Here is a 22,839-nt window from a genome sequence, read left to right on the forward strand (position 1 = left end):
CTGCATCGCTAGATTCTATAATAGTGTTTACCTCCACATAATTATTATGCTCAACAACTAAGAACCTATAACTCTCACTTTGTTGAGCATAACCTAAGAAAATACATTCTATGAATTTTTGTCTCAATTTCAATATTTTTGGTTCAGGCAATCTGACAATAGCCCTGCACCCCCATACCTTAAAATAATTAAGATTAAGTTTTCTCTTCTTCCATAATTCATATGGGGTAATCTTGGATTTCTTTTCTTCCATTTTATATAGTAAATACTGTAAAATGAAAGTTTTCCCTACCATTGCTACAGTAAAAACTAGCCACTGTAAGTAATATAATATGATTTCCAAGGTCTCATTTTCTTATTTTATTCTTCTTTCTCTCTCTCCCTCTTTTTCTTTCTCTAGTTCATCTTCCCTAAAACACATTTTGGCATCCAAATTTTTTTTCTTCTCTTTCTCTCCCACTTTCTCTTCTTGTCTCTTATCACGGATTCCTCATCACAGATTCCTCATCACAGATTCTTCTCTCTTCTCTTTCTCTCTCACTCATCTTCCTCCCCCACACATGAAATCACTGGTTCACTCAGAATAATGCTACAAGTCCCTATTGTGTTACTCTTATGTTCCTCCAAGAATGATGTGGTTCTTAAAATCACCATTGTGCTTGTGATTAATCATTATTGAATTTTGATCAAATGGTAATTTTAAGAGTCACATCATTATTGGAGGGACACAAAAGTGACACAAAAAAGACTTTTAGAATTATTTGGTTCACTCACCTTCAATTAAATCCGAAAATCGACACCCACCCCAAACTCACACCCCAAAATCCTTACCCATCAAACCAAATCAACACCCATCCAACCATATGAAAAGCACACCTCAAAATCCATACCCATCCAACGAAATTGACACCCATCAAAAAATTACACCCAAAAAGTTGGTGAGTGAGAGTGAGAGAGGTGAAAGGGGAAAGGGGAGAGAGCAATCCTGGTTCTATGATGGTGAGCGAGAGTGAGAAAGGGGAAGGGGATTTGGGCTGGAAAATGAATACAGGGAGGGATTATTGTGCGTGGTGAGGGAGAGTGAGAGAGATAAGTGGGAAAAAATAATAAAAAATAGATTAAAAAAATAGTTAAATAAAGTAGATTGTAAAATAGATAGTCTAGAGTTCAGTGTGAAAAAATAGTAGCTAAACTAAAAAAGTTGATTTTGAGTGACTAAAATATCCCTCAACTGCCGAAGATGCTCTATATATTTAGATTTACGAGGTAACCAGTTTTGATAGCCTGCTTGTTCTATTCTCATCTCTTCATCAATGGCTCGCGTAAGTCTCTCTCTCTTTCTCTCTCTCTCTTGTGATTACGAATCGACATAATTTCGCACCATATAATATTTAGGGTAAAGTCCACATACCCCCCTCAAACTACCACTCAATTGACAATGTCCCCCCAAACTTTTAATTTGACAATATCCTCTCCAAACTACCAAAACATTGTCAATGTCCTCCCCCAAGACTAGCAATAAGACAAAAATGCCTCTATAGATTTCTCAATAAGACAAAAATACCCCTATAAATTCAAAAAAAAAAATTGATTTTTTTTTTTAAAACGAAAAATTTTAATTTAAAAATAATATTTTTTTTAAAAAAATTTGTTTTTTTAAACAAAAATTTTTAATTTTTTTTAAACGGAAATTTTTATTTAAAAAAAAAACTATTTTTTTTATTTAGTTTTTTTAAAAAAATTCATTTTATTAAACGAAAATTTTATTTTTTTAAACGTAAATTTTTATTTAAATAAAATTATAAAACAGAAATAAAAATAAAAAAACGAAAATTTTCAATTTTTATATTAAAAAAAAAAAATCGAATTATTTATTTATTTTTTTCTTACAAAATTGATTTAAAAAAAAAAAATTACAGCGTTTGGATTTTTTTTTTTTTTTAGTTTTAGTTTTTTAGTTTTTTTTTTTAATTTTACTAAGGATAATTTCGTTATTGGGGGGAACATTGACAATTTTTGGTAGTTTGGAGGGGGGGGGGAAGGGGGAGGACATTGTCAATTGAGTGGTAGTTAGAGAGGGTTATGTGGACTTTCCCCTAATATTTATTTAAGATTTAACTTCGAATTACAGAGTGATGCCATTGGGAGTGTAAATCTTTGTTTGGCTCCTAAGAAAATGTGATGAAAGAGAAAAGAGAGATCAAATCAAAATTTTGAGTCTCTAATTCATTCACTATGATTAGATCCATAAAAATGTCACAAATTCTGTATGGTTATGTTGGTTTTAATTTTGTTTGGCACAGCTAGTTTGGATTGTTTGAGGGTGGCTTGGAAACTAAAACAGTATTAGTTTGCTCGGCATCCAAACAGGGTGTGAGCATAGATGCCCCTCTTTGTTTCGATGTGTCCTTGTGTTAATAAGCTTGGATCTATAATTTATTTGTATTTTATGATGATATTGAATGTTTATGAATTGTTTGTTATATTACCTAACCCAAGGAAACACTTGTTAGACCTTAGAAATGTTGGCCATTTTGGGATTTTTATTAATGTGTAAGATATCATGACCCTAGATAGGACGTTTAGAAATGATGTGGTTAATTTAGGTCAGATCGTGTGATTCTGTCAAGTGGGTAATAGTAGTAATTGGATGATGGGAATCACATCTGAGTGTATTAGGTGGACAAATGCACAAGAATTGCATAAAGTGTTGTAGCAGCCTGCTTGGTGTGCTGTCTAGAACCACTATAGTTGCAGGAAAGTGTGAGGTTAGCTCTTGGTTGTGTGAGATGTTTTGAGCATGCCTCTGCAATGTCAAGGGATGTATTACTCTATTAATCCAATTTTTTCTATGTTTTACAGGATTTGTGCCCTTCAGTAAAAAACATTCTTCTTCTAGATTCCGAAGGGAAGCGTGTAGCAGTCAAGTATCAGATGATTGGCCTACAAATAGTTCAAAATTAACTTTTGAGAAATCTGTGTTTACTAAGACTCTGAAGTCCAATGCTCGGGTAGATGGAATGATGCAATATACATCATATAACCAACACTTTTTGGATTGGAATATGGTTTCTACTCTTGTCATCTTTCAAAGGCTGGCGAATTTTGTCTGATGTAGCGGAAAACTAAGGTAACTAATCAAAGAGCAGCGTCTTTGACTCTGCAAGGAGAAGCGACTTGGTCTTCTACCCAAAAGGATAAAAATAAGCCCGTAGGCTAAAAGAAAGATAAAACTCCGCAGAGTATTTGAAAGAGAATTCTCTGATTTGATAATAATTCAATGAGTTTTTTTTTTTTTACATAATAAGCTCTTTTATTTATAGAAGAGAAATACTCGTAGAGAAAGTAAACCTAATCTTAGTATTAATAGTAAACCTAATCCTAGTAGTAATAGTAAACCTAATCATAGTAACAGTAGTAAACCTAATCCTAATAAGGAAAGGAAAGTAATTAAAGCAAATCTAACCCTATTAAGAAAAGAAATTAAATTCCTAATAAAATAAAATAAAATAAAAATCCTAATATAAAATTGACAATCAACGAGAATCGTGACAATCTTTTCTTTTGTACTTCCATTGTTTGGTAACGAGTAATATTCTGATCAAGCGACGTTGCTCCAATATTATTTTTGATATTTTCTTTATTTTCGTTTTTATTAAAAATAAAGGTAAATATCGTCCTACATCAGACACTCCCACTTGAAAAAAACTCGTGGGACATAGCATGAGTGGCTCCTCTAAAGAAAGGTACTTGGAGAAATCTACATAGATAGCTTCAAGACACAATTTTTGCTTTTCGTCTACTTCCGGGAGAACTCCTCCAAGTATTTCTTCATGAATGTCATCTACAACTTCACCATTTTCTTCAAAGGAATCAACAATTTTCGGGGTGATCATGATGAGTTGCACCTGTGATGGAGGAGGTGGGGGTTGTTCTTCCACTGATGTGGTCGTTGGAACAAATAGTTGTGGTTGCACAAATTGTTTCTTTGGTGACATCTCCAAATTAACAGTCTCAATGTCCTTTCCACCATAATTAATATTTTCTTCATAGGAATAATACATATTTGGAGATTTATGAATATGGTTACGGACAGGTCGAATGTGAATTACGTCATCGTCAAAGAACTTGTCAACGTATGAAAACTGAACGGGTTTGACTCGGATCCCATAGTCATCTTTGGCATCATTGTCCCTGTGATTCCAATGGGAACCCATATGCATGCGTTCCAACGTCTCCCGCATTTGGCACATCTCTTGGCCCACCTCCTGTTGCATAGCATGCATAAACTGCTTGAACTCTTGGAATTCGGTTCTCCAAGGAGACTGTGATTGCTTGATGTATCGCTAGTAGTCGGATCTCGAAACAACATCTCTCTCACGAACGGCATCGTTATAAAAGTTGTTGTAGTATAAGTTGGCCATCAAATCCGAATAACGCCGGCTCGGATATCCCATGAATTTGGCTCTCGAAAAAGCCCTTCTCCTAAAAGCAGCGTTGTTAGAGAAGTTTGTCACCGATGCGCTGATTGGCCATGATCAGGATAAAGCATGCTCTGATACCAACTAACGTAGCGAAAGACTAAGGTAACTAATCAAAGAGCAGCGTCTTTGATTCTGCAAGGAGAAGCGTCTTCGTCTTCTACCCAAAAAGATAAAAACAAGCCTGCAGGCTAAAAGAAAGATAAAACTCCGCAGAGTATTTGAGAGAAAATTCTCTGATTTGATAATAATTCAATGAGGTTTTTTTTTTTTTTTTTTTTTTTCATAATAAGCTCTTCCATTTATAGAAGAGAAATACATGTAGAGAAAGTAAACCTAATTCTAGTAGTAATAGTAAACCTGATCCTAGTAGTAATAGTAAACCTAATCATAGTAACAATAGTAAACCTAATCCTAATAAGGAAAGGAAAGTAATTAAAGCAAATCTAACCCTATTAAGAAAAGAAATTAAATTCCTGATAAAATAAAATAAAATAAAAATCATAATATAAAATTGACAATCAGCGGGAATTGTGACAATCTTTTCTTTTGTACTTCCATTATTTGGTAACAGGTAATATTCTGATCAAGCGGCGTTGCTTCAATATTATTTTTGATACTTTCTTTATTTTCGTTTTTACCGAAAATAAAGGTAAATATCGTCCTACATCATTGTCAAGGATATGTAATGCCATATCCCTAGCTGATAATTTATTTGTCAATAAACTCTCAACATTAAATAGCAAAATTGCTCTCTCTCTCTCTCTCTCTCTTTTTTTTTTCAAAAAAAAAAAAAGATTTGTTATATATGTTGGCAAGCACACACTCTCATTTGTATTTTGCATTTACAGCCTATTTTTTGCTATTTTCTCACGTTAGAAACTGTTTTCTTATGCTCAACTATAATGCAATTTTAGAATCCCAAGGGGTTGGCCTAAGTGGTGGAGGCCTTGGTCTTGAAGTATTATCCCTTCAAGGTCCATGGTTCAACACCTCTTGGGTGCAAACAATTCTTTAGGGTCACACTCCCTGGTGAAAAGCTAACGATTTAACCAGTTCTGTGTAGGAAAACTTCTGAGGGTGCAGTGCACGGGATCGGGGTTTATTCTACAGGGGTGGGTCCGAAAGGCCCTGCCTTTGAAAGGTTCCCCAACATAAATAAATAAATAAATAAAATTAAAAAAGAAAAAGAAAAAAAGAAGCTATAATGCAGTTTTAGTCTTTGAACCAAATCAGAAAGTTTCCTCCTATATATTTCAGAAAAAATGGTGCCTCACATAGATGTATAACCAAAACAAGCATGTATTGCTTGTAAATTCATGCCTGCAACAGGTTCTATTGTTCAGTGCCGCAAGTTATACTTCTTCATGCAAAACCTTTGTCCACTCTTTAATGGCAAGATTTTGTATAGCTGCCTTAGACCTCAAACATCATCTTTGTTGAGTTTAAACCACAGCATCTTGCAATTAACACGTTTTATGCTCTACATAATGCACAACTACCTGGCAAATCAACCATCTAACATTTTTGTTTTGAAACCGTAAAAATAACCAATATCATTTTTCATTTAGAATGTTCTTTGGGACCCACTTGCAGGTAAAGGGTGTAAGCTAATGACTTTCTTATTAAATAATCTTGGCTAAATTTGTGATCAGCAGTTTTCCCATTGAACTGGAAAACATCTCTAACTTTCAAGGGCATTGTTTCTATATGCTTTTTGTGTGCTAACAACAGTTAGCCTTATACAACTGCTGCATAGAAATTATATTGCAGGTTTGGATATCTTATTTCTACTTGCATCAAAGCTTTGAGAATAATGATATAACATCTTTTTTATCAGCATCAAGAGGATTAGTAAAACAATGATGACCTCTCTGCATTTCTCAGTTATTCTACCCATCCTCGGGCATGAAGCTACTAAAGCGCATATCCTTGTGAATATACAATTTAAAAAGGCCAGACATATTCCTTTAGTTTACAATAGTCATTATCTGCTATGTCTTTCATCAATTTTGCTCTACCAGAAAAAAAGTTTCCTTTTGCTGGCACTAGACAGAAACAAAATAATATATTTGCCCTATAACTCTCCTCTTAAAGCCTGGTAATATGTTACATGGCATGTTTTATCATGAGATCGGAATATACTGCTGTATAATTATGATCTGCAGCGGAGATATCTTTGTTCGAGAACAACATTGTTATCTACAAGTTTGTCCAGGAGGACCAGGACCTTCACTTCTTTGTGGGACTGGAGGTGACTAAGAAAATGAACTCATCTTAGCCACAGTTCTTCAAGGATTCTTTGATGTAGTTGCCCTTCTCTTGAGGTAGTTTTATCATAAATCTTGCCTTTTCTTTGTGATTTTGATAAAGAGATTTATTAACTTATGCTTCTCTTGAATGTCCTTGTTGTAGGATTGTTGATGGAGGGTATCTAACATGCTTCTTAATTTCACATACTCAAGCATAAAAGCACTTGATCAATCTCTGCATCTTCTGTCTTCCAACTTTCCAACAATGAATTTGATATCAGTACTCACAAAAATAAAATAATGAATGTGAGATTGGTCTGGTAGATCAAAAGGAGATGGGTAACAGAGAGGAATAGACTTTATTTACCATACTGCATTAATTATTGTCTTGCTATCAAAATACTTGGTGGAATTCACAACATACACCACCATGCTTCCTCTTCCGTGGAGGATTTTAGCTGCAAATTTGTTTGCTCAGTTTGTTGTTTGGATCATCACTCTATTTACCACAATATTGTGATGGTAAAGGAAGATATTTATTAAGGCAAGTTTCTCTCTTTGGCAGGATGATACTTGAAACAGATGCCAACATTATTGCAGGAAAGGTGGCTACCCATTGTCTGAACAAGTAATGCAGCTATCTATCTTCTGTTGACTGTTTGGCCTCTTTCCCCACTAGTAAACATTGTAGTTGATCTTAACTCATCCAAATATAGGAGATACCTAAGCGATACCAACCAACTGATCTTGAATACGAGCAGTGTGGCTAAGGGTAAGAGGGAGATTAGGAATTTGGAGTGTTCTGTGAACTATGACACTAAAGGGGCGAGTTCAAGTCGCGGCAATAGGAAGGGGAGGGGGCAGGTGGTGACATTATGAAGTTAAATATACTTTCTTGGAATATGAGAGGGCTGAACAGGAAGGATAAACGTCAGAGGGTGAGTAATATGCTCAGGGATTGGAAGGCTGATATTGTCTGTCTTCAAGAAACGAAGATTCAGGAGATGTCTCGCAGTATAGTCCGTAGCTTATGGGGGAGGAGTCATGTGGATTGGGTTTGTTTGGATTCTAGTGGGGCATCGGGTGGTATTTTAATTATGTGGGATAATAGGGTGGTGGAGAAGGTCGATGCGTGCGTGAGGTCTTACACTCTGGAGGTATCTTTCAGAAACAGTGGAGACCATTCTGTTTGGGCTTTTGCTGGGGTTTATGGTCCGAATCTCTATAAGGACAGGAGGCTTCTATGGGAGGAGTTAGAGGGTGTTATTAGTTGGTGGGACATGCCCTGGTGTATTGGGGGTGATTTCAATGTCACTCGCTTTCCCAGTGAAAGATCGGGTGATGCTCATTTGGACTCGTCCATGATGGAATTCTCGGATTTCATTTCAGATCAAGGGCTCATGGATCTTCCCCTAATTGGGAGTTTGTATACATGGTCAATTTCAAATGACCCCCCCCTGTGGTCAAGGATTGATCGGTTTCTTATTTCCCCGGAGTTGGAGGCCCGGCGTCCAGGGGTTAAGCAAAAGAGGCTCTCCCGCCTGTGCTCGGATCATTTCCCAATCTTACTTGAGATGGGGGAGGTGTCAAGAGGGAAGAAGCCGTTCAAGTTTGAGAACATGTGGCTTAAAGCAGATGGTTTTGTGGCCCAAGTAAAACAATGGTGGGATTCCTATGTGTTTCATGGTTCGCCAAGTTTTGTTTTTGCTTGCAAGCTAAAGGCCTTAAAGCTGAATTTGAAGACTTGGAATGAGGAGGTTTTTGGTAACCTTGATAGGAATAAGAGGATGCTACTTGAAGAGCTTCGGGTGTTGGATGCGAATGAAGAAAGTAGGGCTTTGGAGGAGGGGGAGGTTAGGAGGAAGGCGGAAGTGGTTCGAGAGCTAGAGAATTGCACACTTATGGAGGAGGTGAGTTGGAGGTAGAAGTCCAGGGTGATGTGGTTGAAGGAAGGAGACAAATGTACTAAATTTTTTCACTCCATAGCCAATTCTAATAGAAGACACAATTCTGTGGACTTTCTCATGATAGGGGACAGCATCTCTTCAAATCCGACCGAGATTAGTGAGTATGTGGTTGAGTTCTATCAAAAACTTTTCTCGGAGCAATGTCACTGGAGGCCTATGGTAGATGGTATTTCCTTTGATTCCATTTCGGAGGAGGAGGCTAGTTGGTTGGAGAGAGACTTCGAAGAGGAAGAGGTAAAAAAGGTAGTGTTTAAAATGAATGGCAATAAGGCGTCGGGCCCTGATGGGTTTTCTATGGCATTCTTCCAAGATTGTTGGGATGTGGTGAGGGAGGATGTCATGAAGGTATTCAGTGCTTTTCATGCTGGGGAGAGGTTTGAGAAGAGCCTCAATGCCTCCTTCATTTCGCTAATTCCGAAGGTTCCCGGAGCTACCAATCTCAAAGACTTTTGGCCTATTAGCCTTGTGGGAGGTATCTACAAGATTATTGCAAAGGTGTTAGCTAATCGATTGAAGGCTATGCTGGATAAGATTATTTCTCAATCCCAAAGTGCCTTTATTAAAGGTAGGCAGATTCTCGATCCTGTCTTGATTTTTAATGAATGCCTAGACAGTCGGTTGCGATCTGGGGAGCCAGGGGTGATATGCAAAATGGATCTAGAAAAAGCTTATGGCCATGTGAATTGGGGTTTCTTGTTATACATGCTTAGAAGATGTGGTTTTGGTGGGATCTGGTGTTCTTGGATTGAACATTGCATTTCGTCGGTGTGGTTCTCGATTTTGATCAATGGTTCGCCTAATGGATTCTTCAGCAGCTCCAGGGGCTCGAGACAATGGGACCCTTTATCTCCTCTGTTGTTCGTTTTTGTTATGGAAGCTCTAAGCAAAATGATTTCGTCGGCAATGAAAGGGGGGTTTATTGAGGGGTTTCAGGTCGGCAATATTACTACTTCCCATCTTTTGTTTGCGGACGATACTTTGATTTTTTCCAATGCTATGCCCTCCCAGCTTCGGTATTTGCGGAGTGTGTTTCTGTTGTTTGAAGCTGTTTCCGGTTTGAAAGTTAATTTGGCCAAGTCGGAGATAATTCCAGTGGGGGATATGGTGCAAGTGGACAGGTTAGCTGGTATTCTGGGGTGTGGGGTTGCTTCATTGCCTGTAAGGTACCTTGGTTTGCCGCTGGGGGCCTCTTGCAAGGCTAAACATATTTGGGATGGAGTTATTGAGAAGATAGAACGTCGGTTGGCCGGGTGGAAAAGATCTTATCTATCAAAGGGGGGGAGAGTCACGCTTATTAAGAGTACTCTTGTCAACTTGCCTACATACTATTTGTCTCTCTTCCCCATTCCGGGTAGTGTTGCAAAGAGGATTGAGAAGTTGCAGCGGGATTTTTTATGGGGAGGTCTAGGCGATGAGTTCAAGTTCCACCTGGTGGAGTGGGCGAAGGTTTGCACCCCGATTAAGGAGGGAGGATTAGGTATCAGGAACCTTAGGGTTTTCAATCGCGTCCTTTTAGGGAAGTGGTTGTGGCGCTATGGGATAGAGAGAGATTCTTGGTGGAGGGCTGTGGTGGATGCGAAATTTGGTAGTCTTTGGGGAGGGTGGTGTTCCTTGGAGCCGGGTGGTCCTATGGGGGTGGGGTTATGGAAGAACATTTGGAAGGGGTGGGCCACTTTCCAAAGGTTTACTCGATTTGAGGTAGGGGAGGGGTCTAAGGTGCGCTTTTGGCACGATCTGTGGTGTGGTGATTTGGCTCTCAAGTATGCTTTTCCAGGCTTATTCAGCATTGCCTGCACTAAGGACGCTCAAGTGGCGAAGCATTTGGAGGTGTTGGGTGGCACTAACCAGTGGAATGTGAGCTTTTCTAGAGAAGCTCATGATTGGGAGGTGGAGGTGTTGGCTTCTTTTTTCCAGGTGTTACATGCTACTCAAGTGAGGCGAGGGTGTGAAGATAGGTTGTGGTGGAATCCTTCCAAAAGAGGCCGGTTCAAGGACAAGCTCCTTTACGCTGCCTTGGCGAGTCCTGTTGAGGGAGGATTTCCGTGAAAGAGTGTGTGGTGTACCCAAGCTCCTCCAAGGGCGAGTTTTTTTGTATGGTCGGCGGCTTTGGGTAAAATTTTAACCCTGGACAATCTCAGAAAGCGACGGGTCATTGTGACAAACAGGTGTTGTATGTGTAAGAAGACCGAGGAGACGGTGGACCATCTTCTCCTTCATTGCGAGGTAGCTTATGCTTTGTGGAGCACCTTTTTTGGTCGGTTTGGGTTGTCTTGGGTGATGCCAAATAGGGTTGCGGATTTGCTCGCTTGTTGGTGGTCTTCGGGGAGAAGGGGGAGTGCCGCGGTATGGAAAATGGTGCCTACGTGCTTTTTTTGGTGTCAGTGGAGGGAAAGGAATAATAGGTGCTTTGAGGATTTGGAGGGGACTTGGGAAGACATACTAGCCTCTTACTTTCAAACTTTGTATCTTTGGACCGTTGCTCATGTCTTTCCAGTTTTGGATTAGTTATGATGATTTTCTTCTTCGTTTTTCTCCTTCTAGTTAGGTGATCTTGTTGTATACTCCCAGTGTACCTTGGGGCGCCTTTACGCTTTTTAATAAAACTTTTTATTACTTATAAAAAAAAAGTGTTCCTTTTGTATACTTCCTATGTACTTAGGAGCACCTTACGCTTTTAATGATATTTCTTGTTACTTATCTCAAAAAAATAAAAAAATAAAAAAATCCAAACTTTTCAGCAAGTCACCAAGTACAACTGTACAATGTAGGAAGTTTTAATTAAATGATAAAGCACGTAACTGGATCATGCTGTGAAAGAATAGTGCAGATACAGTATGTAGTCCATGATCCATGTAAAATTTGAGGAAAATACTAAAAACATAACATTGATCATACCTTTGCAACCTCTAGGAAACCCTTGCAAGTGTCTTCAAAATTAACCTATAAATGAAATAGGAAAACCAATTTTAACAATGGAAAATGCCAACCACATATATTTAATATTTGTAACATATAAACTTCAAGCCAAAGCGAAAAGATAAGAAAGCAGAACAAGATGGTTGAAAGGGCTGATGATGATGCCTACAACAGGAGCAAGAGTCGAAATGCAAAACTAACATCAAGATAGAAGCTAAAACATAATCTACACAATAACTCAAAAGGTATAATATTCAAAGAGGATTTAGGTGTGTTTGTTAAACCCTTTTCCTCTAGACATTGTAGCTGATGTGGATTGGTGTGAAAAAAAAGTAAGAATGTTTAGTATAAAAAAGTAAAAAAGTGGTATGAAAAAGTGAAAAAATTTTGTTTTGCAGTAATTTTTTTTATTTAAATAGTAGTAAAAAGTAATGTTTTGATGTTGATTTTTTTAAAAAAGAAAGTGAACAGTGTTGAGGGAAGGGGAAGGGGTTTAAGAAACAGTGCCTTAGTAATAAATCTGAGTGGGACAGACTTAAAGAATCTATCTAAGTGGGCTTCATGGTGGGCTTTACGATAGGAATAGTTATAGTTTAAAGGTTCATTATGAGAAGGCAAAGCTTTACGGTTTTGTATATAAATGCTGGTCTAGCATTGTAGATTTTCGTACTCTCTTTTCTCGTTTCTGATTTGTTGGGGTTTTCTCTTGTATACTTCCTGTGTACTTGGGTTGCGCCCCTTGTGTTTTTTATGATCTTGTTATTACTCATTGAAGAAAAAAGTGAATAAATTATGGCTTGAAGAGATAGTAAATAAAGGTTATAGGGGCTATTCTTTGAGAAAGGTGATTACAGAATTTACTGACAGCAGCTGTTTGAAGGGTATTGGGATGTATTTGAAGGCTTCACTAATGGCTAGAGATTCAGGGAAACCCTAGGGCTTTAGAGTTCCAAAATATATACGATTTGGGGTTGTAAAGAAAGAAGAAAAAAGAGGAGGCTTAATTTGTGGATACACCTCGGCTGGTGGTGTAGTTATGATTTCCAAGGATCACCTAGTTTTGTCTTATCTATGAAGACAGAAGCCGCGAACAATGACTTAAGATTTGGGGATGTAAAGAAAGAAGAAAAAAAGAGGAGGTTTTGTGGATACACCCGAGAGAGAGATAAAATATTGTGGTTCCCAGTTCGTAACCACAGTTTTGAAGTAAAGAGCTATTACTATATTTTACAGTTTGGAGAGTCATCCATTTTTCCTTGGAAGAGCATTTGGAAGGTAAAAGCTCCACCTCATATTGCTTTCTTCACTTGGACAACAACTTTGGGTAAAATTCTTACGATTGATAACCTCCAGAGACGGGGGTCTTACCATTGTCATTGGTGATGTCTTTGCAAGATGAGTGAGGACACCATAACCACCTTCTCATTTATTGTGAGCTTACTAGCGAGATATGACACATGGTTCTTAACTTATTTGGAGTCTCATGGGTCATGCCTAGAAATGTTCTAGAGCTACTTCAATGTTGGTAGACATAACGGCAGAGTCAATCCAAATAGATCATATGAAAAGCCATCCCTTCTTTACTTATGTGGAGCATTTGGAGAGAAAGAAATAGACGTCTTTTCGAAGACAGTGAGTCTAATGTGCTACAACTAAAATCTCCCATCTTGAATTCCCTTTTAGATTGGGTTGTTTCTTTTGTTCCCAATTTTTCTTCTCCTTGTAAATCTTGTAAACTTTTAGATTCTCAACCCCATTAAGACGGTTGCTTCTCTTCTATACTTTTCGTGCGCAAGAGCTTTTCTTTTTCATTAATAAATTATTATTCATCAAATAAAATTATATGAGTTTCTCTTCAGGAATTCAATGCGCCTTGCATGTTTGAGTAGTCTTTGAATTACTCATTCCTCACCATGGTGACAAAGAAGACGGGGGCAAGAATATCAGAGATTTTTGCCTGATTAGCTTGGTGAGGACTGGTGCCAACGGTACACACACACACACACCACAAAAAAAAAAAAAAAAAGGTGGAGGTCTTAGGTCCAACCTGTTAGGGGGAAGGGTTAGGGGAGTGGGAGGGCCACTCTCCATTTTGGCTCATTATCACAATTTTCTTTTAAAAATGAAATAAAAAAGAAAGGAAGACGATGATGATGAAGAGGAAGAACAAAGAAGTCAGATTGATAATAATACAACCTGCTCGGCACAGTTTTGTGGAAGAGCTTCCGTGGTGCTATTACTTAGCTCCATTGCAAGATCATAGCAGCGTAGATTGTTGTTAACCTGTATACAAAGACAATAGCAGATATTATTACTTGTCTGTACACAATGTCGATAGCAGAAATGTATAACAATTTAGGACATGTATATGTAAAGTGTTTGGAAAGTTTTTCTTTTCCTCTTTTCAAATTCTGAAACAAAATTTTCAAAAAGTTGGTACCAAATGAAACACTTCTCAAAAACCAAAATACAAAACACTTATTAGAAAACTTCCCACACCTTCCTATAGGAATATTTTGAGAAAATACTTACTTTCAAGTGTAAAGGTTGACTTGTTACTTACAAAAAAATAATAATAAAAGAAACTACAAAAAAAAAAAAAAAACAGAGGTAGCCACACAGACCCCCAACAGAGAAAAGTGGGTGGTTGTGTGGCCCCCCTCAATAAGATAGAGGCTGCAGCCATCCCCAATAGAAGAGAAGGGGGGTCGCACAGCCACTTCAACAACCCAAAAGGACAGAGGTGGCCGCACAACCATCCCAATCGGACAAAACTGGTAGGGGTGGCAGCATGGCCACCCCAATAGGACATTAGTGGTTGGGGTGGCCATGTGACCACCCTCAGTTTTTTCGCTTAAAAAAAACATTTCTCAAATTTTTGCTTTTCAAAAACACTAAAAAGTTTACCAAACAATTTCCTTCTATGTACCCCACAAACAACACTTTTCAAATGTGACCCACACTAAAAACATTTCTCAATTTCCACCTCTTCGAAAACTCTTTTCAATACACAATACAAAAACACACTTTTCAAAAACTTTACCAAACACACTTAATTTCCAGCAAGCACCACAGAACGTTTCTACATGATCAAATGATTCACAAACCATTGCACACAAAGGTTCCAGACCAATTTCAGAAGCAGGTTCTTCAAGTCTCTGCCTCTCAGCAGCTTGAAAATCATTCATCACCTGAAGCAAGACAATATGTGAGGTCCAAGTATCAGGATAAAACCCCAATAGAGAAAAAATCACACATCCATGCCTCAAATTATTTACTATGATTTCTGGAGATAATGATTGAATAATGATTTCTTTTATCAACTCCCTGCATTCATGTTTATGTTTAACTATTTCATTGTCTGCATTTGGGCGTCATCTGTCGTGGAAGATTATTGTTCAATCTGCATTTTAGTGGTGTCAACTGCTGTGGAAGGGAAGTGTTTCTGTTGCAAGAGTTCTCGTCTAGACTCCTATTTGAAGACCAATACTATATCTTACCATGGAGTCCTGGATCAATACACTTACTCTCAATCAGTAGCTGGAAACAGGATGGAGACTGCGTAATTATATTTATCATTTCTTTTGTAATCTTTCTAGTTTATCATTATCATCAATAAGCAGGTAGAAATTATAAATGATGTATTCCAGCCCTAGAAGCATTATTCATGCATCATCATCAAGATTAGTAATCCTTGTGAGATGAGACTTCTCCTTAACCAATGGTGAGACCATTGACTGTGTGCGTGTTGTGAATTCTGTGAATTGCTTAATCTGTGTAGGTACTGGATCGAAGGGGGTGTGGTCTCTCGCCATCTCTTCTCTTGGTTGCCTTTGGCCTCCAAAGGGGGTGTGTTTTGTCCAAGCATGCAATGGCTGCAACCTACTTCTGGCTGTTACAACCATGAACATGCAGAAATTGAACACAAAAATTGTTCCATGCATGATTTGTATTTCTTAAATTTTGTCAAAGATCTCTAAATTTGTTTTTGACTTTGGGAGTTAGAATACAATTCTTGAAGTACTTAAAGTATATCAAGTATGTCAAATGAAAGTTTAGCTTAACTTACCTGAATGATTGCCAAAGCAATTCGGTATAGCATGACATCAGTGCTATTATCCTGAACAATTTGCACCTGCTCTCCTAGGATCCTGAATAAATCAACAGCAGCTGGTGTATACAGCTTTCCATCTTCTGTTTTCTTTGGTGGCTGTACCTTATCAGCTTCCAAGATATTCAAGTACCATTTCTAGAAAATAGAACCAGTATAAATGCAATAAATGAGAGAAGTGAAGTGCCTCACCAAGAGAGAAATATAGAAAGAGGTGATTTAAACAAGGGTTAAATACTTTTTTTTTTTTTTGATAAATCAGTTAAATACTTTATTAGTACCTGGGTTTACAGATTTTTATTTTGTTCACCCATTGTTCAAATCTTATCATAAATGGTACCTAACTTACGGGAAAAGACCAACTTAGTACCTCCGTTAGGTTCCGTCACACATGTCATCACATAGAAATAACACGTGTCCTAAAAAATAAAAAAACAAAATTGAAAAATTCATGGGGTGCCCGGCCACCCCATGACTTTTTCAATTTTTTTTTTTTAAGTTTAGTTTATTATTATTTTTATTATTTTTTTAAAGACACGTGGCATTTCTATGTGACGACACGTGGCATTTCTATGTGACGACACATGGCATTCTGTTAGTTTGGGCTAACGGAACTAACGGAGATACTAAGTTGGTCTTTTTTCGTAAGTCAAGTACCATTTATGATAGGATTTGAACCCTAGGTGGGAAAAAATAAAAATTTGCAAACACAGATACTAATAGAGTATTTAACCCTTTAAATAATCTTATTATTTACCAAATATGAGCACAACAGATTGACAAGGTAGGCATATACATACCCTTGTCGTAGCTAGCATTCTCTCTACATATGAATTCGTGAGGGGATCCATGGCACCACTCTCAGAACAAACTTGAGCCAAAGACTCGTCAACCCCATGCCCAATCAGATTATCTTGGTATTCAACCACCCAACCAGTGACCTAGTTGCGAGAAATAACAAAGAGAAATAGAAAGTTGGAAATAAGAAACTCTTACGGTAATATGAAGTATATTATATACCCAAAAAAGTCATAAATGAAATATGCTTCAGTAAGTAACAAGAAACATATGAAGAATGCACATCTCAGGACAGAAGTATTCCCTGATGCAGATTGGGCAGGATCCCCTTCAGACTAAAAATCTACTACTGAGTATTATACTTGCACTCTTGGGAGGTTAGCCTTGTTACTTGGAAGAGCAAGAAACATACAGAGGTTGCTCCATCTATTGCAAAGGCAAAATATATAGCTATGGCTCATACGGCTAGGGAATGAATGAGTCACTTCTACAAAAAGTATCACATCTGGATATGTAATCATTCTTGAGTAAAGCACTCCTCTAGTGAGGTAATCACTTGGGGATAGAGCAGTATGAATGACCTCTAGGGACCAATAATTACAGTTATCATCAATTCAACCAACAGCATTATGAAAAAAATATGCTCATTCATCACTTGATACACAGTGGGAGCTAACAAATTCCACTTTTCTTGGCATAACTAACAATATTTGTTTGACGGTGACAAGTATATTTTCCCAAACTAGATGCCTTTAGAATTCAAAGTGTAAGTCTAGCTATAGTGATACATCTTGGTACCAGTCAACTTGCAAATGGTCAAGTTGTTCCATGTGCTATATAGTATGCATGGCCAGATTACTTTTTTTTTTTTTTTTGATAAGTAAAGTTTATATATCAAAAGCGCAGAGGGACGCAACCCAAGTACACAGAGAGTATACAAGAGAAATCGCCTAATTAGGAGAAGAAAGAAGAACAAGGAAATCAAGATAGCTAATCACTAAAGGAGCAAGCCATGCTGCTGTCCAAGTGAAAAGCGTGTAGAAGAAAAATGCCTTGAGGTCCTCCAAAGATCTTATCAAAAAAAAGAGGTCCTCCAAAGATCTCTCAGAATCCTCAAAGAATCTCGCATTCTTTTCTAACCATAAACACCATACTATGCAAAGGGGAGCCATTTTCCACACAACGGCACTTCGTGAACGCCCTCCTGACCACCAACAAGCGAACAAATCCAAATCGGCTAAAGATAGCATCCCATAGAGAGCGAGCAATCTCACAATGGAGAAGAAGATGATCAATCGTTTCCCCATCCGATATGCACATACCACATCTATTGATCACAATGAGATTCCATTTCCGGAGATTATCAATTGTGAGGATCTTCCCTAACACCGCCGTCCAAGTAAAGAAGGCCACTCTCGAGGGTGCCTTGGTGCGCCAAATACTCTTCCAAGGGAAATGACTAGCCTCAGTACTAGCCAACGCATTATAGTAGGAGCGAACATCGAACTTCCCTTTATTGGACGGAATCCACCACATTTTATCCTCGCCTTCCCTATTCATTTTATGAGAGTATAACAAAGTATAGAATGAGGCTAGCACTTCCAACTCCCAATCATGAATCAACCGAGAAAAGCTAACATTCCATTGAGGAGCTCCCCCCGTGATATCCAAGTTGTCAGCAATAGATGCGTCTTTAGCATTAGCAATGGTGTAAAGGCCTGGAAAAACAACCTTAAGACACACTTCTCCGCACCAAAAGTCATCCCAAAATTTGATTTTGGAACCATCTCCTAGATCAAATCTTGTATGGCTAAACAACATCTGCCACCCCCTACTAATATACCTCCAGAGGCCCACCCCATGAGACCCCGATATATTGATAGAATGCCAACCCCCCCATTCGGATCCATATTTGGCATCCACGACCATTCGCCACCAAGCCCTTCTCTCATGCGCATAACGCCATAGCCACTTCCCTAACAAAGCTTGGTTGAACAATCTCAATTTCCTGATCCCTAAACCTCCTTCGGAAATAGGAGAGCAAATCTTATCCCATTTAACCAAATGATATTTGAATTCATCATTTAAACCTCCCCATAGAAAATCACGTTGGAGCTTCTCTATACGCTTAGCCACCGAGACGGGAATAGGGAAGAGGGAAAGGAAATAAGTAGGAAGATTAGAGAGAGTGCTCTTTATGAGAGTGACCCTACCTCCCTTGGAAAAATACATTCTTTTCCAGCTCGCCAACCTCCGATCAATCTTTTCCAAAATGTCATTCCAGATAGATTTTGCCTTAAAGCGAGCACCCAAGGGGAGTCCCAGGTATTTCAAAGGCAACGACTCCGTATCACAACCCAAAACACTGGCCAATTCTTCCATATTATCCACATCACCTACCGGGACCAAAGCTGATTTAGCCATATTCACCTTTAGACCCGAAACAGCTTCGAAACACACAAGAAGGGCTTTAAGAGAACGAATTGCCCCACAAAATACCAACGTGTCATCTACAAACAAGAGATGGGAAATGTTGACCCTCTCCGATGGCCTGTTTCCCACTGAAAAGCCCGAAATGAAACCACTCTCAATGGCAGCAGCAACCATCCTACTAAACGCCTCCATAACCATGACAAACAGAAACGGAGATAATGGATCTCCCTACCTTACCCCTCGGGAGCTACTAAAGAAACCAGCAAGAGTACCATTGATCAAAACGGAGAAACGAGCGGTCGAGATACAATGCTTAATCCAAGAGCACCACTTCTCCCTGAATCCACATCTCCTCAATAAATACAAAAGAAATTTCCAGTCAATATGATCATAAGCCTTCTCTACATCCAATTTACAAAGCAAACCCAGTTCCCCAGAACTGATATGACTATCCAGACATTCACTTGCTATAAGAACCGAATCCGTGATTTGTCTTCCTTTAATGAATGCATTCTGAGGCTTTGATATCACCCTATCCAACACCCTTCTCATTCTATTAGCAAGAACTTTGGCAATAATCTTATACATCCCACTCATAAGGCTAATAGGACGAAACTCCTTAAGCTCGGAAGCTCCAGGAATCTTTGGAATAAGAGAAATAAAAGTAGCATTAAGGCTTTTTTCAAACTTACCCCGAGTATGAAATTCTGAAAAAACTGCCATAATGTCTTCCTTGATCACTTCCCAACAATCTTGGAAGAACGCCATTGAGAAACCATCCGGCCCCTGCGCCTTGTCTCTATCCATACCTTTCACTACCTCCAGCACTTCCTTTTCCTCAAAATAACACTCTAGCCGATCAGCCTCTCCCGCTCCCAAACAATCAAAGGTAAGGTTATCCAACCTAGGCCTCCAATTGCATTGTTCAGCGAATAAAGACTTGTAGAAATGTACCGCATGATCCCTAATGTTGTCTTGATTAGAAGAAGGGACACCATTAATGGACAAGGAATCAATGGAGTTGCATCTTCTATTAGAGTTGGCAATCCGATGAAAGAACTTAGTGCACTTATCACCCGCTTTGATCCAACGGATCCTAGATTTTTGTCTCCAACTAATTTCTTCTTGTAAAAGAGCAATCTCCAATTCCCTAACAATCACCCTTTTTCTATTCTTCTCTTCTTCATCCAACTCCCTCTCTTCCTCCAATCTATCCATGGCCTTCAATTCTTCCGCTTTCTCTTTGCAAATAACATTCACATTTCCAAATTCATTCTCATTCCATCTTATGATATCCATCTTTAACATCTTAAGCTTTCGTGCCAAAATGAAACTCGGAGTGCCAAAAAAATTGTAAGAAGACCACCAAGCTTTCTCTATGTGTGTGCATGGCCAGTTTACTTCTACAAAGCCTGTTTGCAAAAAAATAAGAAGAGTTGCAAACAACTAATATGGATTGAAAAAATACGTTCAAAATCTCTATATTTGTTAGCTCATTCACCCTGTCACTGAGCAGTCTAAGCATCTGAATAAACCTCTCAGTATACAGATTTACCATGAGGTGGAATATCTCATATCTGCAGCATGGAAGACTGAATCAGTACAAGTAAAACATTTACATGGAAGATAATCCTCAAAAAAATTAATTTCCCAAGTTTAACTGAAGTATGCAGATGTCACACAATCGATCATCCACATGAACACACACATACATGCACTATAGAATGACTGCTACCCAGAGCAACAATTTGGCTTTGCCTTTTGGCCCACACATGCAGCACCAGACTATACCTTATAATTACCAGAAGCCTATGGAACCCAAATATAAATAAGCACCACTGACAAAAAAAAAATTAGTTTTTCTTTTCAAATTACGAAACTGCAACCTACTACCATTTTGAACTCAGTAGTGTTGGATTTGTATCCTAGGTGCATGGCCACTAAGATGCATTTTCTTTTAAGGGAAAACAAACTGATAAGAGGGAACAAGCTGTAGGACCCCTCATTCTTATATTACACCAGAAACTTTCAGACTGCAGCCTTCTTAAGTGTTCAAGGAAACAAACTGTAACGCTTTGCTGAAGGTGAATTTTTAGAAAATAACGCTGCTTGGATGTCCATTTGTACATTCTTCTGAATTTAATTCTTCTTAGATATGGAATTCAGATCAACAGCAATTTAGACGCTAAAAAAACAAAACCCCAAAAAGGTCTTTCTTAAGCCTTCCCTCTGTGTGAGAATCACATTTGGAGAGCTGAGTCATCAACTATCAGGTTAGCCAACAAAGCAGCCAATAGTTTGGCATCTAAGTATTACTACCAAGAAACTTAGGAAAAGTTAGTGACATATGCCTAAGGATACAACAGATATAAAATCAAGGATTTTCAACTAAAAAAACTAAAACATCCACAGTACATTTTAAAGGAGTAATGAAGGTGAAAAGATAATATAGCAAAAAGTAAATCTTAATGACAACCCTTAAATCAAGAGACAGATAAATACATTAACTGAAAGCTTACTGGGAATCAAGAGAAGGCAGAAAAATCAAATAAAATAAAGGTAGATTTGACATAGTCCAAACCTTGGAGGAAAACAAGGAGCAACATAGTCATAAATATCTCCAAGCTCTTCACCAATCTGAATGTTGAAAAAGAAACAACCGACATTATGAATGAAATCTAAATCAGGTGGCATTAGAAATAACGATTTTGAATATTATGAGCATGAGAAAAGCAATGTCATGAAACTACATTGATAGTTCATTACATGTAAAATAACTCATTTGAGAGAGAGAGAGAGAGAGGCACAAGTACAGAAAAACGAAGCAACTCTTAATAAGAAAATATATGTTGGATTAGAAACAATATAGTAACACCTCACATCTTCAAGAAAACAAAAACTACAAGACTTATTCTCCAGAAATGGTTCTGTCTTGATAAACACATGTTAAGACAACTTTCTCTCTAAATACCAGAAAAGTACTAGCAAGCACTAACTCAAATGCACTTCCACTTTCTATAAGGATATGATCAATCTCAACTTTTTGTTTATTAAGGGAAAAAAAAAAAAGGAGACAAATGAGTATTGCATCTGCACCTAGAGTTCAAGCACAAATGTTTAAAAGATTGAAAAGATCAATTGTACTTACTGTTCGAGCTTCCTCTAATGCTGCTTTAAGGTCTTCGAAAACAAGCTGATGCACACATTATTGTTAGAATAAGACATAATTAACAAGAATATAATATATTTACCATTTTTTTTTTATGACAGGAAACCTCGACAATGCAGGGCCCTTCGGACCCACTCCTGCAAAGTAAATCTCGGACCCGTGCACCGCACCCTAATATAATATATTTACCATTGTTTTGCAAGAGAGTAAATAAAAAAGAATACCTCAGTAAGAAGTTTGTTAAACCGTCCTTCAACAGTCTTCCTTATTTGCTCATAGCATTTATCCTTATAGCCTTTTCCTTGAACCTTCAATTTCTGCTGCATTAGACTCCTTGAAGAAGCTGTTACATTAGTAGACTTCCTACAGGACACGAGAAAATAATAAAACTTTGATGCATAATGTGCACCTTAAGAACTAAGTTTTTGATATAGAATTAAAAAATGCTTCCATGATAGATATGTACATTATCAATATGATGACCAATAACTTGAAAAGGCAATCAAACTTCAAGGAGAAAGTTAAAACATAAAATTAGAAATCAATACAAAATAGTTACTTGGCAGTTCTACGAGGATTTGCAATTGATGCCATTGCACCACCTCCCTCAGCTTCAGCTGCTTCCTCAGCAAGTTGTTGATCAAGGATTTCTTGCATTTCAACAACCCTAGAAGGGAAAATACAGAACAGAAGTGGAAGATGATTATAAACT

The 22,839-nt window shown here is 37.9% G+C and overlaps 1 protein-coding gene across 1 annotated transcript in view; it reads right to left on the minus strand.

The window, feature by feature from the left end:
• LOC132181842 (exocyst complex component SEC6-like) overlaps nt 1-22,839 on the minus strand; it is a 52,114-nt gene that overhangs the window by 14,739 nt on the left and 14,536 nt on the right. The window contains exons 5-14 of the mRNA XM_059595072.1: nt 22,687-22,794; nt 22,352-22,490; nt 22,107-22,151; nt 21,540-21,595; nt 20,427-20,535; nt 16,528-16,668; nt 15,686-15,865; nt 14,724-14,807; nt 13,813-13,899; nt 11,596-11,640 (exon numbers count right to left, since the gene is read on the minus strand). Coding sequence (XP_059451055.1) covers nt 11,596-11,640; nt 13,813-13,899; nt 14,724-14,807; nt 15,686-15,865; nt 16,528-16,668; nt 20,427-20,535; nt 21,540-21,595; nt 22,107-22,151; nt 22,352-22,490; nt 22,687-22,784 — 984 coding nt within the window. The 5' untranslated portion in view covers nt 22,785-22,794. The remainder of the gene's footprint in view (nt 1-11,595; nt 11,641-13,812; nt 13,900-14,723; nt 14,808-15,685; nt 15,866-16,527; nt 16,669-20,426; nt 20,536-21,539; nt 21,596-22,106; nt 22,152-22,351; nt 22,491-22,686; nt 22,795-22,839) is intronic.

The sequence above is a fragment of the Corylus avellana genome, chromosome ca5 (genome assembly GCF_901000735.1).
Source record: "Corylus avellana chromosome ca5, CavTom2PMs-1.0".
Lineage (NCBI taxonomy): Eukaryota > Viridiplantae > Streptophyta > Magnoliopsida > Fagales > Betulaceae > Corylus > Corylus avellana.